Genomic DNA, 20,300 nt, shown 5'->3' on the forward strand with positions numbered 1-20,300 from the left:
CACACTCTGACTTTAGATCTATGCTGATGCGCCAACTCGTCCATCATGCTCCTCTTCCGACACGCTCACAGCGAAGAAGCCGGTCAAATTCACCAGTTTGAGTTGTTTTTATAAACCTGATGTGTCTCTCATGTGACCACACACCCGACCCTCAACGCCAAAGACTGTCTTACTCGGTCGGTCAGAGTGAGAATAGTAGTGGGCCCAAGATGGAACCCTGAGGAACTCCACAGGAAACAGATGCTGTGGAGGATTCACAGTCCCACAATTTTACACTAGTGGTTCTGTTGGACAACTACCATTTAAACCACCATGACCATTCAGACGGAGTGGACAACGCGTGAAATGAATAGTTGTGGTCGACCGTATCAAAAGCAGCAGTTCCTGTCCAGTCCTGCAGAACCAACACACATTGTTCTCCAGCATCACAAGTGAATCATTTGTCATTAACAATTCTCAACAAAGCCGATTCTTTGCTGTGGTGAGACCTAAAACCAGACTTAAAATATCAAAATCATCTAAAAAGGATTTTAGTTGCAAATGAACTACCTTCTCCAGTATTCTGGAGAGGAAAGGCAGCTTGTAGATAGGCCTCTCATTTGACAGGACTGAGTGGTCCAGACCTGGTTTTGTGGTTTCAGACTTTGCTGTCTTCTCCCGTCTCTGTTTTCTGTAGCTGAGACTCCCATCGAAGAGTTCACACCTACCCCGGCGTTCCCTGCGCTGCAGTATCTGGAGTCTGTGGACGTGGAGGGCGTGGCCTGGAGGTCGGGTTTGAGGACGGGAGACTTCCTCATTGAGGTGGACTTGAGAATGCAGTTTTTAAAGTAAGTAATTTGGGGCTGAGTAAATGTGTATTTGCACTCAGGTCAATGGAGTGAATGTGGTGAAAGTTGGCCACAAGCAAGTGGTGTCACTCATCCGGCAAGGAGGCAACAGGCTTCTGATGAAGGTGGTGTCGGTCTCACGCAAGCCGGAGTCTGAAGAGGTCGTGCGCAAAAAAGGTAAGGGCCTTTGACATGAGTGCGTCGTGTGAGGAAGTGAACTCCATCACGTCTCCAGCGTTGGCTTCCTCAGCTGATCAGTTTTGCTTTGCTGTTGTCAGGGTGATTTTGGCATCACTTTTCTTTGCTGTAGATTCAAGTGGTTTCTATGTCAACCAGTACTCGCCACTACTCTGCTCCCACTCAGTGCTGGCACTATGACCTCAGGACTTTGCAGTTGTGTTTTATATCTCAGACTCAGTGTGGAATACATCTTCTTGCTTCTATAAATGATTTTTCTTAAAGGACTGCGTAACACAGCTGAGCTAATTTGCTCAGCCGCTCCTACTTTTACGGGAAGAATTGGACTATTTATTTGGCTGTGGTTGGAGCTCCAGCTGGGAGGGAAGAGAATCCGTTACAAACTCTTGCATCAGTTCATGCTACTTCAGTCTTAAACATCTGCAGCCATGGGGTTGAATTCAAAGCCTGGGGGCCAAATCTGATTCAGAGTGTAAAGGCTTTAAATATGTATATCTCACTCATTCTCTTAGAACAGAGAGAACGTATTCACTCACGTGAAGAAAGGACAGAGGTCCTCTACTACCAGTGAGCTGCCTCAAGCTGGAGTGGCCCACTTGAGGCAGCAGCTCCGCTATAGCACAGCGCTCAAATTTCAATGTTAGAGCACCAAAAAAGTGAATCGCAAAGATTATAAATGGAGTCGGTTTCTGGCATCCGATAAAGGATATTGATGTAAGGCTATTCTGTGAGAGACAGGGAGGCAGGTGCAGTGGAAAACCTCTCGTGTTGTGAGGCAGAACTGCTCTGTGCATACAGAGACATTGTGGTTGGATTGTGGTTAAAAATGTGTTATATTTTCTGGAATGTATGTTTGACACCCCTGCTCTATGCAGAGCCAAACACCCCTTTTTTTGTTAAGCGTTTCGCCATAAAGCAAAGAAGCGGGAGGGGTGTTTCTGACACGACTCTCTTTTGTATTCACCCTGATTTTTTTTTTTTTTTTGCGACCACGCCATTTTTGTCTGCCTATAACCCAGGATTTTCTGGAAATATTCAGCGTTGGTTAACTTTGGAGTGATTCAATTTTGGTGAGGTTCTGTAGCTCCATGTGGTTTTAGGATGGTTTCCAAATTCAATGCCTTTCAGAACATGTCAACTGGAGAAATGTATAAAACACAAAGTACAACTGAGTCACTATATAAAGATTTAAGGACTCCAGAATGTGTTGCACTGTTTGTCTCCTTCGCGGAGCCACGAGCCTTCTCCGACTGGGAAGGCGTGTCCTGCTCCTGCAACACAACGTAACCCAGAGAGCGCCTGTTACAGTTTCAGGCTAACAAGGTAAAACATTCCAGAGAAGGAATTGACCTAGTTTCAACTCTGTATTTTGATGTCGTTTCAAGTCTTCCTCCTGCTGTAAAGCTGAATTTAAAGTCATCATATTATCGTTGCTGGCTGCCCTTCTCCAGAGTCATGATGATGATGATGATCGGTCCAGTATGATGTGACTCACTGTGAGAGCCTCCCTTCATGATCACGACGGCTTGGAAAATCACTATTGGAAGTTCTCCAATACACGTCGGATATGAAATATTAATATCATCTTGTGCAGCCAGACTGCATTGACTCACAGACGGCAAGTGGGTCTGCAGTCCAGACACCAGGTGCAGTCTTTCTTCACATGCAGCACAGAAACTCCCCAGCTCTGCTGCATGGTCTGCCTCACCTTTGCCAAAATACACGAGCAAACATTTTCTAATAAGCAAACACACATTTTCTGCCCTATCCCGGGCTTCACTACTGCCACTGTTGCCATGGCGACTACACTGCATGTTTGAATTAAGCATTGCATTACAGCAAAAGCACATCGCTCTCTCCCTCTAACTCCGCTCCTCTCTCCTCCCGCATCCTCCTCCGTCTACCCTGCGTACCGCTGCTGCGTGAGGACCCGCGGACTGTTTGGGAAATTACCAGTTTCTGGATGGACTGCACGCAGAATGGATCATACCCAGCAGCAGGATAGTTGGGATCTTGTGCCGCGGGCTCTGTGGGATTTGAGGTTTCAGTGCGCTGCAGTGATGCATTGAGTGTTAGCTCGGCGAGCGCAAGCAGTGAGCTCACCAAGTCGCACTGGGAGACATCATTAGGAAACTTGGATTTGGAACTTGGAGGCATGAGCTGGTCCTGCTTTACCTTTGCCAAATAGACCCTCACTCTCTCTGCTAAAGTGTCTTCATCTTTCACTCAATTTTGGGAATTTGGAAGGAACGTTTTTCAAGGGATGACCCCAGTTGTCCCGGGTGGCCTTGGGGCCTCATTCTTGCAGTTAAGATCTGCATAGGTTTTTCATATTAGTTCATAGTGATTTTACGATCAGAAAGTTTTCTCTCCGCTTGCGAAGTGAAGTGAGAAGAGTTGGCTTCATTTTAAAAGAGATGGTGACTGATCCACCTAGTTCAGTTGCTTCAGTCGATCTGTGTACGAGAGAGTGGTGAGTTAGTTATAATGGAGCTATTTCTGAAGATGAGGATGTTGCAAAGAGGATGGAGCTGCACGTTTGTTGCTTTTGGGGCGATGGAGGACGAAGAATAAATCACTGAAAGTCTTATAGCAAGATCTAGCGGGGAAATGAAGAAATTGGGCTCCAATCGTAGCCTGAAAAAGGTCCTGAAAAGGAGCGATGCCACCACTTCGCCTGAGGTTGACCAGGTGAAAGCAGCAAAGACAGGATGGGCCGGACGACTCGGCAGTTTCAGGAGGGCTCTCGGTCGCAAAGGCAAAGGAAACTCATTCCCTCCCACTTCCTCTTCAACTCCATGCCTTTTCTCCTCAGCTCCGCCACCACCCAAGAGAGCTCCCAGCACCACCCTGACTCTGCGCTCCAAGTCCATGACCGCCGAACTCGAGGAGCTGGGTGAGTGCCAACTTGCTTATTCCCATTCTCTGCCTCTTGTCAGATTTGCGCTGTTCACTCTCACTGTGACTCCTTTGGCTCTTACCGTTTCCCCCTCCTTCTGCTGACTCTATCTCTTTCTCACCAAGCTTCTGCTCGGAGAAGACGAGGAGGTGAGTCTGAGGCAAGAAATGAACACATTCATGAAAGTTATTACAACCGCAGTTCTTTTCTCTCCTTCCTTCTCCTCCTCTCTCTCTGTCTCTCGTGTTGGGACACAAGTGTTAGTAGCTGTTATTTAAAATTCACAGAGATATAGTCCTCCCAAATAGACGCTTTGCTTCGTTGTGAAATTAATTTTGTTTTGTATTAATCGTTTGTGTTGTGCAAAAGTTCATAGTCAATCACTTTATATGCCTTTTACGATCGATCAGGTAGGTGTTAAAGATGGTTTGTAATTAAGAGAAGATCTTATTAGTCCTCTCAGTCCGAAACCTCAGCTCACCTCGGAACACAACCTGTTGCCGTCTAAGCCTCCAGCCCAACCAGCCGTCTGCAGTCTGTTTTTAAAGCTAGTACAGACGGCGCCACCTTTGATTCTCGGTCTCAGAAGCGTTTGTTGTGAACATATTTGCCTCCTCAACAGAGCGGCTAGATGAGATGCTGGCGTCCCAGGAGTCTATATTACGTTCCCAACCCTTGGAGGCAGATTACAGAGCAGCTACTGTCAAACAGAGGCCTACCAGCAGGAGAATAACACCAGCAGAGATCAGTGTGAGTACCTTCTGACAAAATGCACAAAGCCTTTCCACAAGCTGACAAACACAATCCGACTCACGATAAGACACAGACATTTTCACAAATCACCTGGTCTGGTTCTGCTGAGGGAAGTCGGTGGGACGCTGCCTCTACTGACACGTTGATGTTTTGCTGCAGTCACTGTTTGAGAGACAAGGGATGACTCTTCATGGAGGTCTGCAAGGCATGGAGAGGGGTCATATACCATTTCCAAAGGGGATGTCAAGGACCAAATCATTTGGTAAAAGATGTTTTCACATTTTTATTGCTGTAGTGCAATTTCACGTTACTTCATTTAAAGGACTGTGAGTGAGCTAAGGGGTTGAAATTGCGCCTGGAAAACTGACCGACCCAAATCTTCAACTGCATTGTGTTCCGAGATCGTTCAGTGTTCAATAATAATTCCTCCGTTATGCAGTTGACGTGAAGTAGATTCAGTCATTCTATGAATTCAGTGGCAAAATGACCTGATCTTATTTGATCTTACTACTCCGTGTCAGCTGAATTGGAGATTTCCAGAATTATTTATGCAAACATTTTGTATTCCCCGTACAAGGATGATACATTTTTACTTCAGAATGACTAGCAGTAAACGTGTTAGCTTCGCCGAGCAAGTTCAGTTTAGAATTGACTTCACTTTACATTACAGTAAACTTTATTTAATCTATTGTAAACAAACCCTATCAAACCGCCAAAGCAAGCAAGTACATCATATCAAATAGAGAGGGAACTTGCCTGCTTCAGAACTTGGTTCCTGCTAGGATTTAAGTGATGTCATCTGCTGTGTGATTTATAGCTACACTCGCATTGACTCGTGCATTGCGTAGTTCCATTCGGTTTAAATACCTTTTGAAACCTTTTTGATAGGTTATGAAATGGACCGGTCGGCAAAAGGCACAATTTTCGTTCAGCCTTTTAGCACGATAATCTTAGGCCCTCTTTTCAGGTCAGTGTTATCTCCTTCCCCATCCTCAGGTGCTACTGAGGAGGATCGGCTATCTGCCCTGGCAGGTGAGCATCGATTCCCCCGAAGTTCCTCAATGACAGACAGCCTTCGAGACCAGTCCAAGCCTCATCCCATCCCTCCCCCTCCACAGACTGCACCCCCTCCTCCTCCCTATTACTACGACACTGGTCCGCCCCCGACGTTTTGTCCCCCACCTCCTCCATCCAGAACTCAGAGTCAGGGCCACGACCCCGGGGGGCGTTCCAGTTTCAAGCCCTCCTCTTTAGATCTGCCTTACGAGTCCGCTCAACGACAAGCGTCACACATTGAAAGACAGAAAAAGGCGCGCTCGATGATTATCCTTCAGGATTCTTCCCATCTGCCTGTAGAACCCACTGAAATTACCCATCCTTCTGTTGTGACGCCACCTGAGCGAATCAAAAGGAAGGGCAGGGTTATTGACAACCCCTATGCTAATGTGGGACAGTTTAGCATTGGACTTTACACTCCCACCAAGCCTCAAAGGAAGAAAAGCCCCCTTGTGAAACAGTTACAGGTACGTTGGATTATTACGTTCAATTCACACAAGGCTATATCAGTTTGCTTGAGTTTTCGTGTCCTTGTTACAGGTGGAAGATGCACAAGAAAAAGCGAGTCTAGCCTTAGCAGCTGCCCATTCACGGGAAAGCTCACCCTCAGGACGACACCCACATCCCCACGGGCAGACACACACCAGCCGGGCGGACTACTACCAGCAGCAGCTGATGGCTGAACAACACCGTATTCGGGCCCACGGCGAGACAGTGCTTAAGGGAAAGGGTCCCTTCGCCGCTGCAATAGCTGGAGCTGTGAAAGATCGGGAGCGTCGCCTAGAAGAACGGAGGAAATCCACTGTCTTCCTTTCTGTTGGAACAATGGAGGGGACTTCTACCACCAGCTCTGAAGTTCCCTCTTTGACTCAGTCTCATTCCATTGACGAACGGTTGCTTACACGAGAGCTTGGCCAGCTTCCCCCTCCTGCCTTGGCACTTGGCCCCTTGCCTAGTGGGACCACCTTTATTCATCCCCTTACAGGAAAGCCCCTCGACCCTAACTCCCCATTGGCTCTTGCGCTGGCCGCAAGGGAAAGGGCACTGAATTCCCAAAGCCAGTCTCCTACTGGCAGCCCTGAGCCGAGGACTAAACAGGAGCGGGCAGGTCAGGGCATAATGTTTATTGACACTCAGACCAAAGAGTCGCTACATGGGGAAGGGCCGCCGTCATCTCCTCCATTTTCCTCAAAAGCTTCTAAGGCCTTTGGGGCTGGATCTCTTCTAGCATCTGTTTCTCAGCCTAGCAAATCACAGTGGTCAGCATCCCAAACAACGGTATCCTTCCGAAAAGAGATGGAGGCCAGAGTGGAAGAGAGGAAAGAGGAGAAAAAAATTGACGATAAGAAAAGCATGTTGATCAGTGTCATGGACACATCCCAGCAGAAAACAGCGGGGCTGGTCATGGTCCATGCTACCAGTAATGGCCAAGCTGTTGGCGTGGGTGCAGAAACAGAACAGGCAGCTGCTCCAACATCCAAAGACCCGAGCAAATCGCCAAGTCCACGTGTCAAGTCCCCCACCCCAACTGTGTTCCAGCTCCAGGCTCAGCCGACTGCTCAAAGACCTGCAAGTCCAGCGCAAGACAAGAGTCTGGCTCAGGGAAGCTCAGAGGAGGATGTGGATGCATATACAGTGACTCTACCTCCTGCAATGCTTTCATCAAGTGATGAGGAAACAAGAGAAGAGCTTCGTAAGATTGGACTCGTTCCGCCTCCCAATGAGTTTTCTAATGGGCTGCTGGCACCGGCACAAAATATGGCGGCACCCCCAACTAAACATGCCACCTCTCCAACCACCCCCACAACCATCACGCCCCAAACCCCGTCTACGCCAACCACCTCTACCTTAACCCCCACCCAAAGTCAGCCTTCCCAGCTCAAACCTCTGTCTAGTGCAGCAGCCGTCTCAGGGAAGACCTCTGAGCCTTTAGAGCCCCCGCCAGTGGCTGAGTCTGGTTCTGCAGCTGACTCGGGCGTGGAGGAGGCTGACACACGCAGCTCCAGTGACAGAGAGCGAGACCACCACCTTGAGACCACCAGCACTGTCTCCACCGTATCCAGCATGTCCACATTGTCCTCAGAAAGTGGCGAGCCTGCAGACACACACACGACACACACTTCCTATGCCGATGGGCAGACTTTTGTGCTCGACAAGCCACCAGTGCCTCCGAAACCACGACTCAAGTCCCAGATAGGAGGCAGTAAGGGCTCTGTCACCTTCAGGGACCCTCTGTTAAAGCAGAGTTCAGACAGTGAGCTACTATCACAACAACAAGCTGCAGCCCTGGCAGCTGCTGCTGCTGGAGGAGTGGGACTGCCCCCTGGTGGTTCAGCATCAGTCACTGGACTTGCGCCTACTAAGCCGCGCTACCTCTTTCAGCGGCGGTCGAAACTGTGGGGGGACCCGGTGGAGTCAAGAGGGCCAGGAGTGGGACTTGGTATTGGCAGTTTGGGCAACTTAGGAGGGTTGGGATTGGGGTTGGGTATGGATGAAGGGTCAAAGCCGTCTGTAATGGGGGAACTCAGTTCAAGACTTCAGCAGCTAAATAAAGACACTAGGTCATTGGGAGAGGAGCCACTGGGAACATCTCTGGATCCAGGGAGGAAGTCGCCTGTGGCAGGTGCCAGGTAAGAGAAAGCATTAAGCACAAGTTTTTTAAGGACATAAAATACTGGTAAAGAGCCAAAACACTGACAAGCCTCAGTTTAAGAGGACGATTATGATCCATTTTGAAATATACAGAAGTGAAGAAGTGAATCATTTCCTTGCATTCAGGGGTGAAAATACATGACTTCTGGTCTTAGGTGTTGTAGGCAGCGCTGTAAACATCTTGGAACACTTTTATCTCAATGTGTTGTTGGAGGTTTACAGTACTTGCAGGGCTTTGTGTTGTGAGTTGGTGTGACTGACCGAAAAGTACAATGAAGACCTTTATATCTCTGCAGATGTGAGGACACCGAAGAGACAAAACCTTAAGGTTATAGCTTCTAGGGTAAAACACATTTTTTCTTGAAAATATATTTACTCCTAACAAGCCTGTCAACTAATCCCGCTGAAGATCAAACCCTTTTGTTTTTTGTAGATATGACATCTGTCACCTTTTTTGCATCAATAGAGGATGTTACGACAACTTGCTATTCTACCGTCCACAGTGTTTGATATAAGCCTTCAGGCTGTCATGGCTCATGTACTGTTACCTTGGGTGAGATGTTTATCTAGTGGTAACATATTCATTGATGCAAACAAGGTTACTTGGTCTGGAGGCCCAACTTCCCGTCAGCCTCAAGTATCTCAGACCACTGGGTTCTAACCTGCAGGCCTGCTAATAGAATCCCTCCAAGCTGTTCCTTGACTTTTCCAAAGGCCTATGTTCAAATGATATACCGAGAGATACATCCTTTTCCTCCATTGCACCTGCTGGTCATCACCGATTGATAAGAACCGATAAGACCAAAAAGTCTTTCATCTTATCGCTTCTTCAACCGTAGTATCAGTGATAACCTTGGAGATCAAAGGATGTATTTTGAAATATATTTGAACAATCCTGAATTAATGGTGTGCTATGTCTGAAGTCATCTTTAAAACCATCCCCTCATGATCTGTAAATTGACCAGTCCGGACCCGAAGCGCGAGTGGAGAGCAGAAACCATAACAGACTTTGAATGCTTTTTAGGAAGATGTTTTGACACAACGTGCCTTTTCAGGCCAGTTCTTTATCGTATTCAACATCTAAATTTGAATGTGTGTTTGTGTCCTTTATGTAGTACAAGTCTCCTAAACAAACCTATTCCAACTGGTAGCCATATATGTGCAGTTTCCAGAATGGCATGTCACTCAAAGATTTAAACTTGTCTTTTTGAGAATCTGTTTTTGCTCTATCTATCTATCTATCTATCTATCTATCTGTCTGTCTGTCTATCTATACATCTATCTATCTATCTATCTATCTATACATCTATCTATCTATCTATCTATCTATCTATCTATCTATCTATCTATCTATCTATCTATACATCTATCTATCTATACATTTATCTATACATCTATCTATCTATACATTTATCTATACATCTATTTATCTATACATCTATCTATACATCTATCTATCTATACATCTATTTATCTATACATTTATCTATACATCTATTTATCTATACATCTATCTATACATCTATCTATCTATACATCTATCTATCTATACATTTATCTATACATATATACATCTATCTATCTATACATTTATCTATACATATATACATCTATCTATCTATACATTTATCTATACATATATACATATATACATATATATATATATATATATATATATATATATATATATATATATATATATATATATATATATATATATATATATGAGAGACTTCTGACTTCTGAAGCTTTTTGTCAAGAGGGCTTTGAGTCTGTTGACAGCCTTGGTAACTTGACCATGGTAACAAAACTGCAATGGCAGATTATGCAGCTTGTCTGTAGAATTATTATTTAGAGAATTTCTTATTTATTTGTGAAAGAATTATGAGAATAGAAATCAGGCCTACTGGGGATACTCTTTAAACAAGGGTTTGCCTCCCTCATGGTCCTTTGGAAATGGCAAAAAAATGAATTCTACACCCTACAAAACCCAAGAAAATTCTAAATTGATAAAAAAAAGAGATTTGTAATTGACTGATGATAAGAAAATGGAGCAAAAATAGATTATCACGATTTCCTCAAAAAGACAAGTTTAAATCTTTGAGTGACTCACCATTCTGAAAACCTCACATATGGCTACAAGTTGGTTTAGGTTTGGATGTGAGTGTTGATCTTAGTTAGGAGACCTGTGGTAGCTGCTATTGCTCATTTAAACGGCGTTGTTGCAGTACATTCCAATAACCAGTTCAGAGCCGGACTGAATGTGAAATTGACTCTTCAATTGTGTGAGCAAATTATTCATATAGCCCTTTGTATCTGTCTGTTATAGCATGTTTTGTTCGGCTCAATTCCATAAAATAGTTATCTTACTTTTTAAGAAGACCTTCTGCAGCTATTTGGTTACAAACTATTCTACTGCATTTTTGCTGGTCTTTACTTCAGCAAACAGATGCTGTTTTTGTCTCATTAGTAAGCAAAACAATACATGTGTAATTGTTTGGAATAAGACACAGGTTGACTTCAGAGCTCGCTGGCTTTACAGTTATTGTATTCAGAGCAGTGGTTCTCGACTGGTCGGGACCCATCGTCACCCATAAATACCACTCTAGTATTTTTTTTATAGACGAAGCAGGAGTGGCAGTGCCACAAAAATCTATGTCCAAAGGTCACCCCTGCTTTTCTTTTTACACTTTTCAGACCAACCCTTATGGCCAAACCTTCAACCTCCCCAATCCCCCTGGCTCTAAAATGGTACCCAATAATTGACAAACTCTCGTCCTGTGATAAGTTTCCCTCCATGCAAAAGCTTATATCCTCGGAAAGATTGGACCTTGTGAATAGGTCTGGCCTGGGAAATGTGTCTGGGCTGCTGCTTGTTCATGACGCCACGCTATTGGTCCTTTATTCAGATGTTGCTGTTTTAGACAACAAACTCCCGTTTCCACTTCTGCATCAGTGAAGATAAGTTAGATGTAGATGAGCCTACTTGAAGGACAAAATCCGCTCTTTGTTTCTGTAATGTATGTTCATGTAGTCACCGTCAGAGGAGTAGACTTCTTCACCAACAACTTTTGAGGTTTTGAAATAATAGATGATCAAATGTGATGTTTAAAACTTCGTATTTCCCTCATGAATATCAGTACAAGCAAAAATCCCTGTGTTATTCAGTTCCCCCTCAACGTTCACGCCTCGACAGTTGGTCGACTGCTCAGGGAGGCTCATGCACACCATTATTTCTCTCATCCTCGCTGCCTCTGCACTAGTTTCTCCCAACCCTCCTGCATCTCCATCACTCTCTGTCCTGTTGAACCCACACATGCCGCTGGACTTGTCTGGTGTCCCACTCGTTCACATGCTGCTTAGCAAAGCTTTGGGTGGTTGAGAAGCCTGTGGTAACGATTGTTTTGCTTTCAATGGTGATTTGTGTTTCCTCTCTGTTTATGTGTATAATGTGTTTTGTTTTTCAGTGGTTTTGTTAAGGATGGCCATGGTCCCTGACTGTCTGTCGGCCACTGCCACACAACACAAGTCTTTGAAAATCAGTCCAAAGATTCAGCTAAATTCCAGTCACGGGACATGTGCTTTCCTTTTTCCTGTTTTTTTTTTTCTTTGTTTAGTGAAATCTGAAAAGCTCATTTCTCTCTCATATAGTCAGACCTTCAAGAGCTTATGCCCAATCTGCTGCCTTTGTCACTCACACGTCCACACACGCACGCACGCACAGGCGTGACAGAGGCAGCGGACTGGGACGAGGCAGCTGATGCGTCTGGTTGGCAGCCCGCGTCTCATGGAGAGTCTCTAACATTCTCTCTCCCATTGCTCTCTTTGCTCACCTTGCATGCCCCGCCCTGCTGCTCTGATCTGATTGGTCTAGAACTGACTGTGCACCCAGGAGGGCAGGACGACTGTGTAAGTGTGCATGGAGCTCATATCATGTCCTTCAGCTCCCTAGAGTTCGGTTTTTAATCCAGCACCAGCAGACTGAGCCCTGTCCACAGGGGCAGGAGACGACTGAACCCTCTGTGCTTCTACTGACACACAGACTGCTTAATCCATCACGTCTCATTTGTCCCATCAGATCACCTGACGCTTGCGCATCATGCAACTAAAATCCACTTTGAACACTGTTAAATATAAACAGACCAGAGTATCCCTCCTCTTCGTAGACTTCCACTTCTCACTATATGCCCCATTTCTTTTCCTGTCACTCCGATTCCTAGTCTGTTCTGGTTGGTGAAGTCATAGCGAAAAGATTCAGTCAAATATTGTTTACATTTATGAATGAAGTAGCTTGCATGACTGGTTAGCACCTCTGGTTGGTGAGTGTTATTGCTGAGCTCAGATGGATCATCAACGGATTCATAAAATTCCTCCCGAAAACCGTGACGCTTAATTTCTGCGGCACAAAACCAATGAATGCAGTTATACAGTGACAGATCATCTTCGGATTGGAGTCTTAAAACAAGTTCACTTTGAAAGATGTTAGCAAATCACCCTCAGATTTCAGCCAATCCAGTGGAGTCAGAGTTAAAATCTGGAACCATGAAGTAGGGTGGCCGCTGAAAGACTGTAGGACATATTGAAAAAAAAAAATACAAATTTTTTAAACTAAGTAACTGGAAAAAATGTTTTTGGTATATAGTTTTTGGTATATAATCTGGTATATATATATATATATATATATAATTATATAATTTTTATATAATTTTTTTATATATATAATTTTTAAGTATAATAGTAAGTATAATACGTTTATATATCATATTTATATTTATGCATTAAAAATAGCACCTCTTATGTTGACTTTCCATGATGTTATGGAAGGTTTCCCGCACTTGGTTTCTTCAAGGTTTATTTGCGTAAACCTGTTTTTTCAAGTAGCCTGTCAAAAAGAAGTCCTATACCGTCACATAAGGAGAACTAATTCAGCAATCTTTAAACTGCAAAAAAAGAATAATAGTAATAAAAAAAAGATGAGAAATAAAGACAGACGTGTTGGAACGTTCTCAAAAATCCATTCATTATATTTTCAAATAAAGTATGAGATAACTAGGAACCCATATTTTTTGTAAATGTATACTCGTTCTATGTCTTTCAGACACTTTGCAATTGCAGCAGCAGTGCCACCTGCTGTCCCGTACGTGTCATCGCAATCCACTTCATGTCAAACGTGAAGAAGGACATCAAATTAGATGAGTAGACGTCCAGCGATTTTATGAATCAATTTATGACTCAACTCCTCCTCAACCAAGACATTGAACTTTCCCTTTAAAATGTTTGGAACGTGAAACACGACACTGACTTTGAAAGGGTGAGGGGACGAATGTATTCAGATGCATTGGGCTAGTATTCTATCAGATCAGTACCACAGGGTGAAGCTCGTTCTTGTGCCTTTTTATTCCTTTGTCCCAAATTTTGTCCAGAAAAAAAAACTTATTTGTGTCAATGACAGCAGCCTGTTGAGAGGGACACTTGACAGGACAAAGGTCTGAATGCATTTATTTCAACGGCCTCCAGCAAGGATGGGATGTATTGTGTTGGAGGCGATCATAGACGTCCACAAAGTTTAAACGTGTACCTCTCACTTGCTCGTCTAACACTCCTCCCAATTCTATCCCTGTGTCCTGCAGACTTTTCAGCAGCTTAGGTGAACTTCACACCATTTCTCAGAGAAGCTACGGCACCACATTCACCATCCGCCCCGGCAGCCGCTACCCCATCACACGCCGCAGTCCCAGCCCGGGTTCGCCCGACCGCAGCGATCCCCTCGGACGATACTCAAGCTTCGGCCTGCCCACCTCTCCGATCACGTCGCCACACACCATCCTAAAATCCTCCAGCCTCAGTCTACCCCAAGAGCCCAAAGAGGTCCGCTTTGTAATGAGGAGCTCGAGCGCACGCTCGCGCTCTCCGTCGCCATCGCCTTCTCATTCTCCCGGACTGGGGTCGCCCCTGCTGGCCCTTCGACCCTTCCACCAGAAACCCCTTCACCTGTGGAATAAGTACGACGTAGGAGACTGGCTGGAGAGCATCAATCTGGGTGAGCACAGAGCGGGATTTCAGGAGCATGAGATCGAAGGCTCTCACCTCCCGGCGCTGACCAAGGATGACTTCGCGGAGCTGGGAGTTATACGAGTCGGGCACCGCATGAACATCGAACGGGCACTTAAGCAGCTACTGGAGAGCTGACCCCTGCTCTCCGACACGGAGAGCTATGATGAGTAGAGGTGCGAGGTGAGGAATCCCACATGGCTCCTGTTGGTTTATCTCTTGCGTTGAAATTCAGCAGCCCTCACCACACGTGAGGAGCTGTCCTCCCTTCAGTGTCTGCCAACCTCGATGCCTGGCGCCGGCAGGACGAGACCCAAACCTGCTTCACCGAGGGAGACTCGACGTGATCCACTTCAAAACTGTGTTTGCGGAATGCTTCAGTAACCACCCACGCGACTCTATCAGGACTCAGATCCTCTCTACCTCTATCCCAACATCCTGGAGGCCTCTGCAAAGCCTTTAGCAGTTCGAACGAAGGAGTAGGAGGAGACAGATGAGTTTCGGAAAAGCTCAGTTGCCTTCAAAAAAAAAAATTATTTGTTACACAGAGGTCGACGACGGTGAACATTCGGAGGCGCGCCTTCTCTATATCTGCTGTTTGTAAACTTCTGAGCCCAGAGGCGGAGCTCCGCAGAGAGGACCACGGGGATGCCCCTCCGCCTCGGTACCCAAACTGTGCTATCGATTATATACGGAGAATGTTTAACCAACACTCGTGGCTTTTTTCATAATCCTCTTTTTTCCAAAGGGAATAATACAAATTATATATATCTATATCTATATACCTATATAGATATATGGATATATATATATATGAAGAGAATATAAATATGTATCTAAATAGCTTTTAGAGAAAAGTTACATGCAGAGGAAAATGTATTCAACTGCACTTGTTTTCATTTAGAAAAGAAGGCAAAGAGGATTCTATTCCACAAATAGTTTACTCATTTCTACCACTTATATACCTATATCTATAAATATATATATATATTTGAGAGGTTCAAAAAAGATATAGATATTCAAAACCAAGAATCTTTGTCATACAGATTTTCTTTTTCTTAAACCGTAGCATGATAAGTCACTTCATGTCGGACACAACAGAGATTTGAGTCGAGTGATTTTTTTATTTTTATTTTTTTTTTTTTTTATTATGGTCTTCCTTCATACAAAGGGCATCCCGAAATGTGAGGCAGAGAACCCAGCCGGACGTCCAGTCTCACCGCTGAGACGCAGACAAGAACACTAGAGATCAGTTTCCCCTAAAGCAGAAGGGGTCAAAAGGGGGGCAGAACATAAAGATGTTTTTGTGTGAACTTGTGAGGACGTTATGAAAAGTCAGAAAGCGTGCTGCAACATTTGTTGACAACAAAACAAGTTGACATCTTGACTACTTTTGAAGTAAAACTTGAACGTAATTGTTTGGGTTCGGTTTTGAATGTTAGCAGTGATTCAAGTGTTGCAGTGTATTATGGGCCTGGAGTGGTTGAAGTGCTTTTTTTTTTTTTTTTTTAGCTGTGGCTCATTATGTCGCGGGTGATACACAACGTGAAGAAAATAATACAGACGTTTGAGTCCAGCGGTGAGAATGGCGCCCCCTATGGGAGCTCTCGAAAAAAAAGGGCCTCTGCAAACTTGCTGCTACTTTGTATCTTTAGACTTTATGAGTGAATAACATTATCAGAAACAAGGCAGGCTACGTAAAGGTGAGCGCCAGAGGGTTTCAGTTGTACAAATAAGTAGCGTTTGCTGGCAGTATGTGTCATTCAGGCAACGGAAATCATATCTGCAGTTTGATGTATTCATTTTCTTTCTCTGCAAGTGAACCTTCGATCATCGGCAGAATCGCTCTGCCGCGTCGTGTTCGCAGTTAGCGGGCGTTGAAATGGCCGTGTTGGCCTCACGGCGCTCACTGTGACCTCACTTCATCGTTGCTCCGTTTGGTTCGAGCTTTTCATTTCCTCGACTCCGTTCATCCGTCACCCTCAGACACTGTGGGTAGATTTTGTAGCGTGTGAATCATGGTTCTTCACTCATCGAGCTGTTGGAGTGGCAGACAGAGAAAAAAAAAAAATCCATTATGACACTTGTATAACTTTTAACGAAACAAACAAATATTTGCTTTTTTTATAATAAAAGAATAACCCGTGTATATATGATAGATTTCATATAATTTTTTGGAAAAAGTATACAGATCTATATATATGAATGTTTGGCATATATGCATAGTTATAACCACCTGTGGAAAAAGGTGAGCAGATTTTATTCTTTCTATGAACTTTTGAACTAGGGGATGATTTGCACAAAACAAGATGACAAGGTGCTAACATAAAAGCCACCCATCGTCCGAGAAGCGCATGCGTGCATCTGGATTCCCTGAATCTAGCTGTTTGTTCCTCCTCACTGTGTGTGTGTGTGGCTGTGTGCGCGTGTGTGACCTTTGTACGTTTTAGAGTGAATGCACATGAAATCTTTTGCCCATTAGAGCCTTACTGGAGGGGCTGGAAATACAAGAGCAGAATAACACAAACAATATCTCTGCACTGACTGTGTGTGTGTGTGTGTGTGTGTGTGTGTGTGTGTGTGTCCGATTTGTTCAGACTCCCGGACGACACCGTGGCCCATCCTCTCCCCCATCTAGCCTTTTTTTTTCCCCCTTTCAAAGTTTGGGATACGAACAAATACAACAGAACAAAAAAAATGTGCCAAAAAAATAAAGTGTATATTTGTCTTTAATTTAGGACAGTTTCAACGTTTGAGACTCAATAATATGGTGCCATCTCCTGAAAACCTTGAGAACTACAGACATTTGATAGATCTTTTAGTCTTCACCATGCTCAGTGGGAGTCGGTACATGCAGTAGAGGTGTGTACAAGTACACAGTCAATAGATCACCTGTGTGTACCTAAAGTGAGTGTTGCATTGACATTTATTTTAGTGGAATCAGTTTTGCTCCTGGATATATTATTATGACAGATGAAAGGCTGAAGAAACAAGTGTGTGTGTGTGTGTGTGCTGAACTTACACTGACCTGCTTGAGAACAGACAGCGCTGACTACATTGTGAAAATGATGCTTCACGCACTTCAGTGAAGGTTGTCTTCTTTTTTTTTTTTGGTATTCAACAAAGCACAATCTAAATACTGGGAAGGGTTCCGGGTGAGTGGGGGGGGGGGGTCACCTACTGAAACCAGTGATCTTATCATCGACTTTACTCTCATTGTTCTCCTTGTTTGCACTGTGAAGTAGAATGGTGGATGTATCACTGCAACACCTCAGCCTTGTCTCCCGTCGGCCTCCCTCATGTCCTCTAAATTTAGGACCCTTGACATTTTAAACAAGCCCAACAGATGACAAACGTGAAAGGCAGAAACTCCTCAGTCCTCGGTGCAGACTGATGGCTGGTGTTTAAGAGGCAGTCTGAGCTGTTGCCTCAGATATCTCCACCACAGAGATATATGTTTGTTATATTATGTAATAAATTTATAATTAAAACACGAGTCGCTCCACTCTCTTATGCCACCCGATTCACAAACATGTGATCTTAACCCTTTTGAGCTCCTAGAATCATGTGTTTATTTCAATCTTTACCCATTTTGTCTCTGATTTTCCATTTTCTTTTCCATTCTAATTCAAATTACTCTCAAGGTATCATTTAATTTAGAAAATTTAAAAACATTGGATTAAAAAAAAAGTTTTTCAAATTATAACACATAATTTAAAGATATGGAATAATAATGAATGCAAAGACTTAAATTATATTATTGTAAACAGGTCTTTAAGTCAGTGTCAATTCAGTCTGTCAATTTTTTAATATCCAGCAGGTGTCAGTATTCAGTGACACAGTCTCAACACAGTATCAGCACAGTGTGTCATTGCCTCATTTACCCATCACTACATGTTTATTATTTACATATTTTACTATGGACGAATGGTAGCTTTTAATGCAAAGGATGTTTACATATTTGGCTCTAAAAATAAGGCTGACATCGTATAGAGTTCGAGCTAGAGGATGAGCTCTATGATGGAGAAGAAGACTGTTCATTTCTTGGAACATTCATTTTAATTCAAAGGTCACTGATGATTCACAGATTTACATAATAAAGCGGCTGCATCACGTCGAGCTCCGGCATTTCGAAACAACAAAAAAAATCTTAAGAAAAGCAGCAGAGAAGATTCAAGATCACTGGCGCTTTGTTTCACAAGACAACAACAAACTATTCCACGACCACCGTTGAACGTGGGTCGGACTGTAAAGTAGGTGTGTATGCTGGTGCGTTTGAAAGTCGTCCAGTTGGATGGTGACGTTTTTTGGATGAGGCCGTGCACTTCATTATGGAAGCTCCGGGCTTTCTCCATCTTCATCTGAATTCCCATCAGGCTTTTCCAAGTCAAAGTTCTGAAAGACAGTCATGAAACACAGCTCCACAGTCAAGATGTGGCTAAAATTATTAGCTTCTCTTTCGCTCTCGCTACCTCCAATTCCTGCATCACTTCATCCATGAAGTCGCTCGGGTTCTGTTTGTAGTCCACCGCTCGCTTGATCATCTCTCGAAACATCTGTGGGGAAACCAGTGTTCTCTATTGGCTCTCACAACCGTCAACAAACGTGATGTGAAAAGCTCAAACCTTCACGACGTTTGTTCCATCAGCTGCAGACACAAAATAAAAAGGTAGTCCTTGCTTCTTCCCGAAGTTAAAGCTTCTCTGCGTCACCTTTGTGTCGGCTTCAGACAAGATATATTTGTTTAATGGCATCGGAATATGCACGTCTGAGTCCGACTCACCATCTATTTTGTTTGCGACGACACAGCAGGGGATCTCCGGTCTGTACTCTCGCAGCTCCTTGTACCAGCTGGCAAGATTCTTATAGGTGATTTTTCTTTGGACGTCGAACACCTACGGACACCGAAGGAAATGTGTGAAGTTCGGGGACCTGTTATAGACCACGTAGCCTGTGCCTCACCATGATGCATGCGTGTGCTTTGTGGTAGTAAGACGGATGCATGCTCTGAAATCTCTCCTGACCAGCCGTGTCCCAGAAGTCTGTCAGCGACAAAGAGTGGCAACTCGGCATCGGCAGGTGGCAGCGAATCCACTTACCCACGACAATGGTCTTGTTGTCCACTGTGGCCGTGTGTTTGTAGAGCATCAGCGCATAGGTGGACACCCGCTGAGGGCGACTGAGGTGCAGGTTGAGGTTCACTTGAACATTATTCACCTGTCCGTCCATTGTCACATCAAAACATATCATGCACTTGGTATGAAAGGATACTATTCGTCCAGTAGAAACCTCTCCATCAACCTATAACAGAGCACTTGGTGAATCTGAGTGAAAGAAAAGACGCTGACCTTCACCTGACTGAACTTACTTGGACTTCCCCACTGCACTGTCCCCCAGACAGATGATCTTCACCTGCTCAGCAGCATCGTATTTCTTCTGGTCCAGTTCAGGGATGCTGTCGCCCAAATCCCCCGCCATCTTTGTCAAACGTCCCTTCCTCCTTTGAACGGTTTGAATCCACTAACACCACATTATGTCGGCATTGGCGCATTTGCTCTAACAACGCGGACTAATTCCATCGACTTCACCTCGCTCCACCAACGGTAATGCGAACGATATGGACGCCGAGGTCGCTTCACTGTGCTCCCGTCAAGCGAATCGTGACCATCCGCGGTGACGTTTAAAAATGTAACCGCACTCTGCGTCACTACAAAGGGAATATTTCCGTAAATTCAAAAGGAGCAATGGTGTCTGGCTGTTTCTCTAAATCCACGACGTCGGTCGTTTCCACGCAACGGAGACGCCCGAAGGACCCCGTGGGGAGGGTTGCACGAAAAGAGTTGCCCTCGGATTTGCCTGACTGA

The 20,300-nt window shown here is 44.5% G+C and overlaps 2 protein-coding genes across 15 annotated transcripts in view; one reads left to right on the forward strand and one right to left on the reverse strand.

Moving 5' to 3' along the window:
- shank3a (SH3 and multiple ankyrin repeat domains 3a) overlaps positions 1-18,132 on the forward strand; it is a 182,714-nt gene extending 164,582 nt beyond the window's left edge. For 9 of the 14 annotated variants that reach the window (XM_053885400.1, XM_053885398.1, XM_053885402.1 and 6 more), the window contains 9 exons: positions 677-801; positions 869-1,004; positions 3,841-3,921; positions 4,050-4,073; positions 4,547-4,674; positions 4,837-4,939; positions 5,674-6,200; positions 6,274-8,363; positions 14,016-18,131. In XM_053885400.1, the coding sequence (XP_053741375.1) occupies positions 677-801; positions 869-1,004; positions 3,841-3,921; positions 4,050-4,073; positions 4,547-4,674; positions 4,837-4,939; positions 5,674-6,200; positions 6,274-8,363; positions 14,016-14,574 (3,773 nt within the window). In that variant the 3' untranslated portion in view covers positions 14,575-18,131. The other 5 variants (XR_008416534.1, XR_008416535.1, XM_053885406.1 and 2 more) reach the window with 5 other exon arrangements.
- Positions 18,133-18,465: 333 nt separating this feature from the next.
- rabl2 (RAB, member of RAS oncogene family-like 2) lies at positions 18,466-20,238 on the reverse strand. Its single transcript, XM_053885698.1, has 8 exons — positions 19,805-20,238; positions 19,708-19,737; positions 19,536-19,615; positions 19,399-19,478; positions 19,220-19,331; positions 19,062-19,159; positions 18,909-18,992; positions 18,466-18,831 (listed from the first exon to the last, which is right to left on the reverse strand). The coding sequence occupies exons 1-8, from the start codon at positions 19,912-19,914 to the stop codon at positions 18,766-18,768; spliced, it is 660 nt and encodes a 219-aa protein (XP_053741673.1). The 5' UTR covers positions 19,915-20,238; the 3' UTR covers positions 18,466-18,765.
- Positions 20,239-20,300: the final 62 nt, after the last annotated feature.

The sequence above is a fragment of the Synchiropus splendidus genome, chromosome 14, assembly GCF_027744825.2.
Source record: "Synchiropus splendidus isolate RoL2022-P1 chromosome 14, RoL_Sspl_1.0, whole genome shotgun sequence".
NCBI classification, from domain to species: Eukaryota; Metazoa; Chordata; class Actinopteri; order Syngnathiformes; family Callionymidae; genus Synchiropus; species Synchiropus splendidus.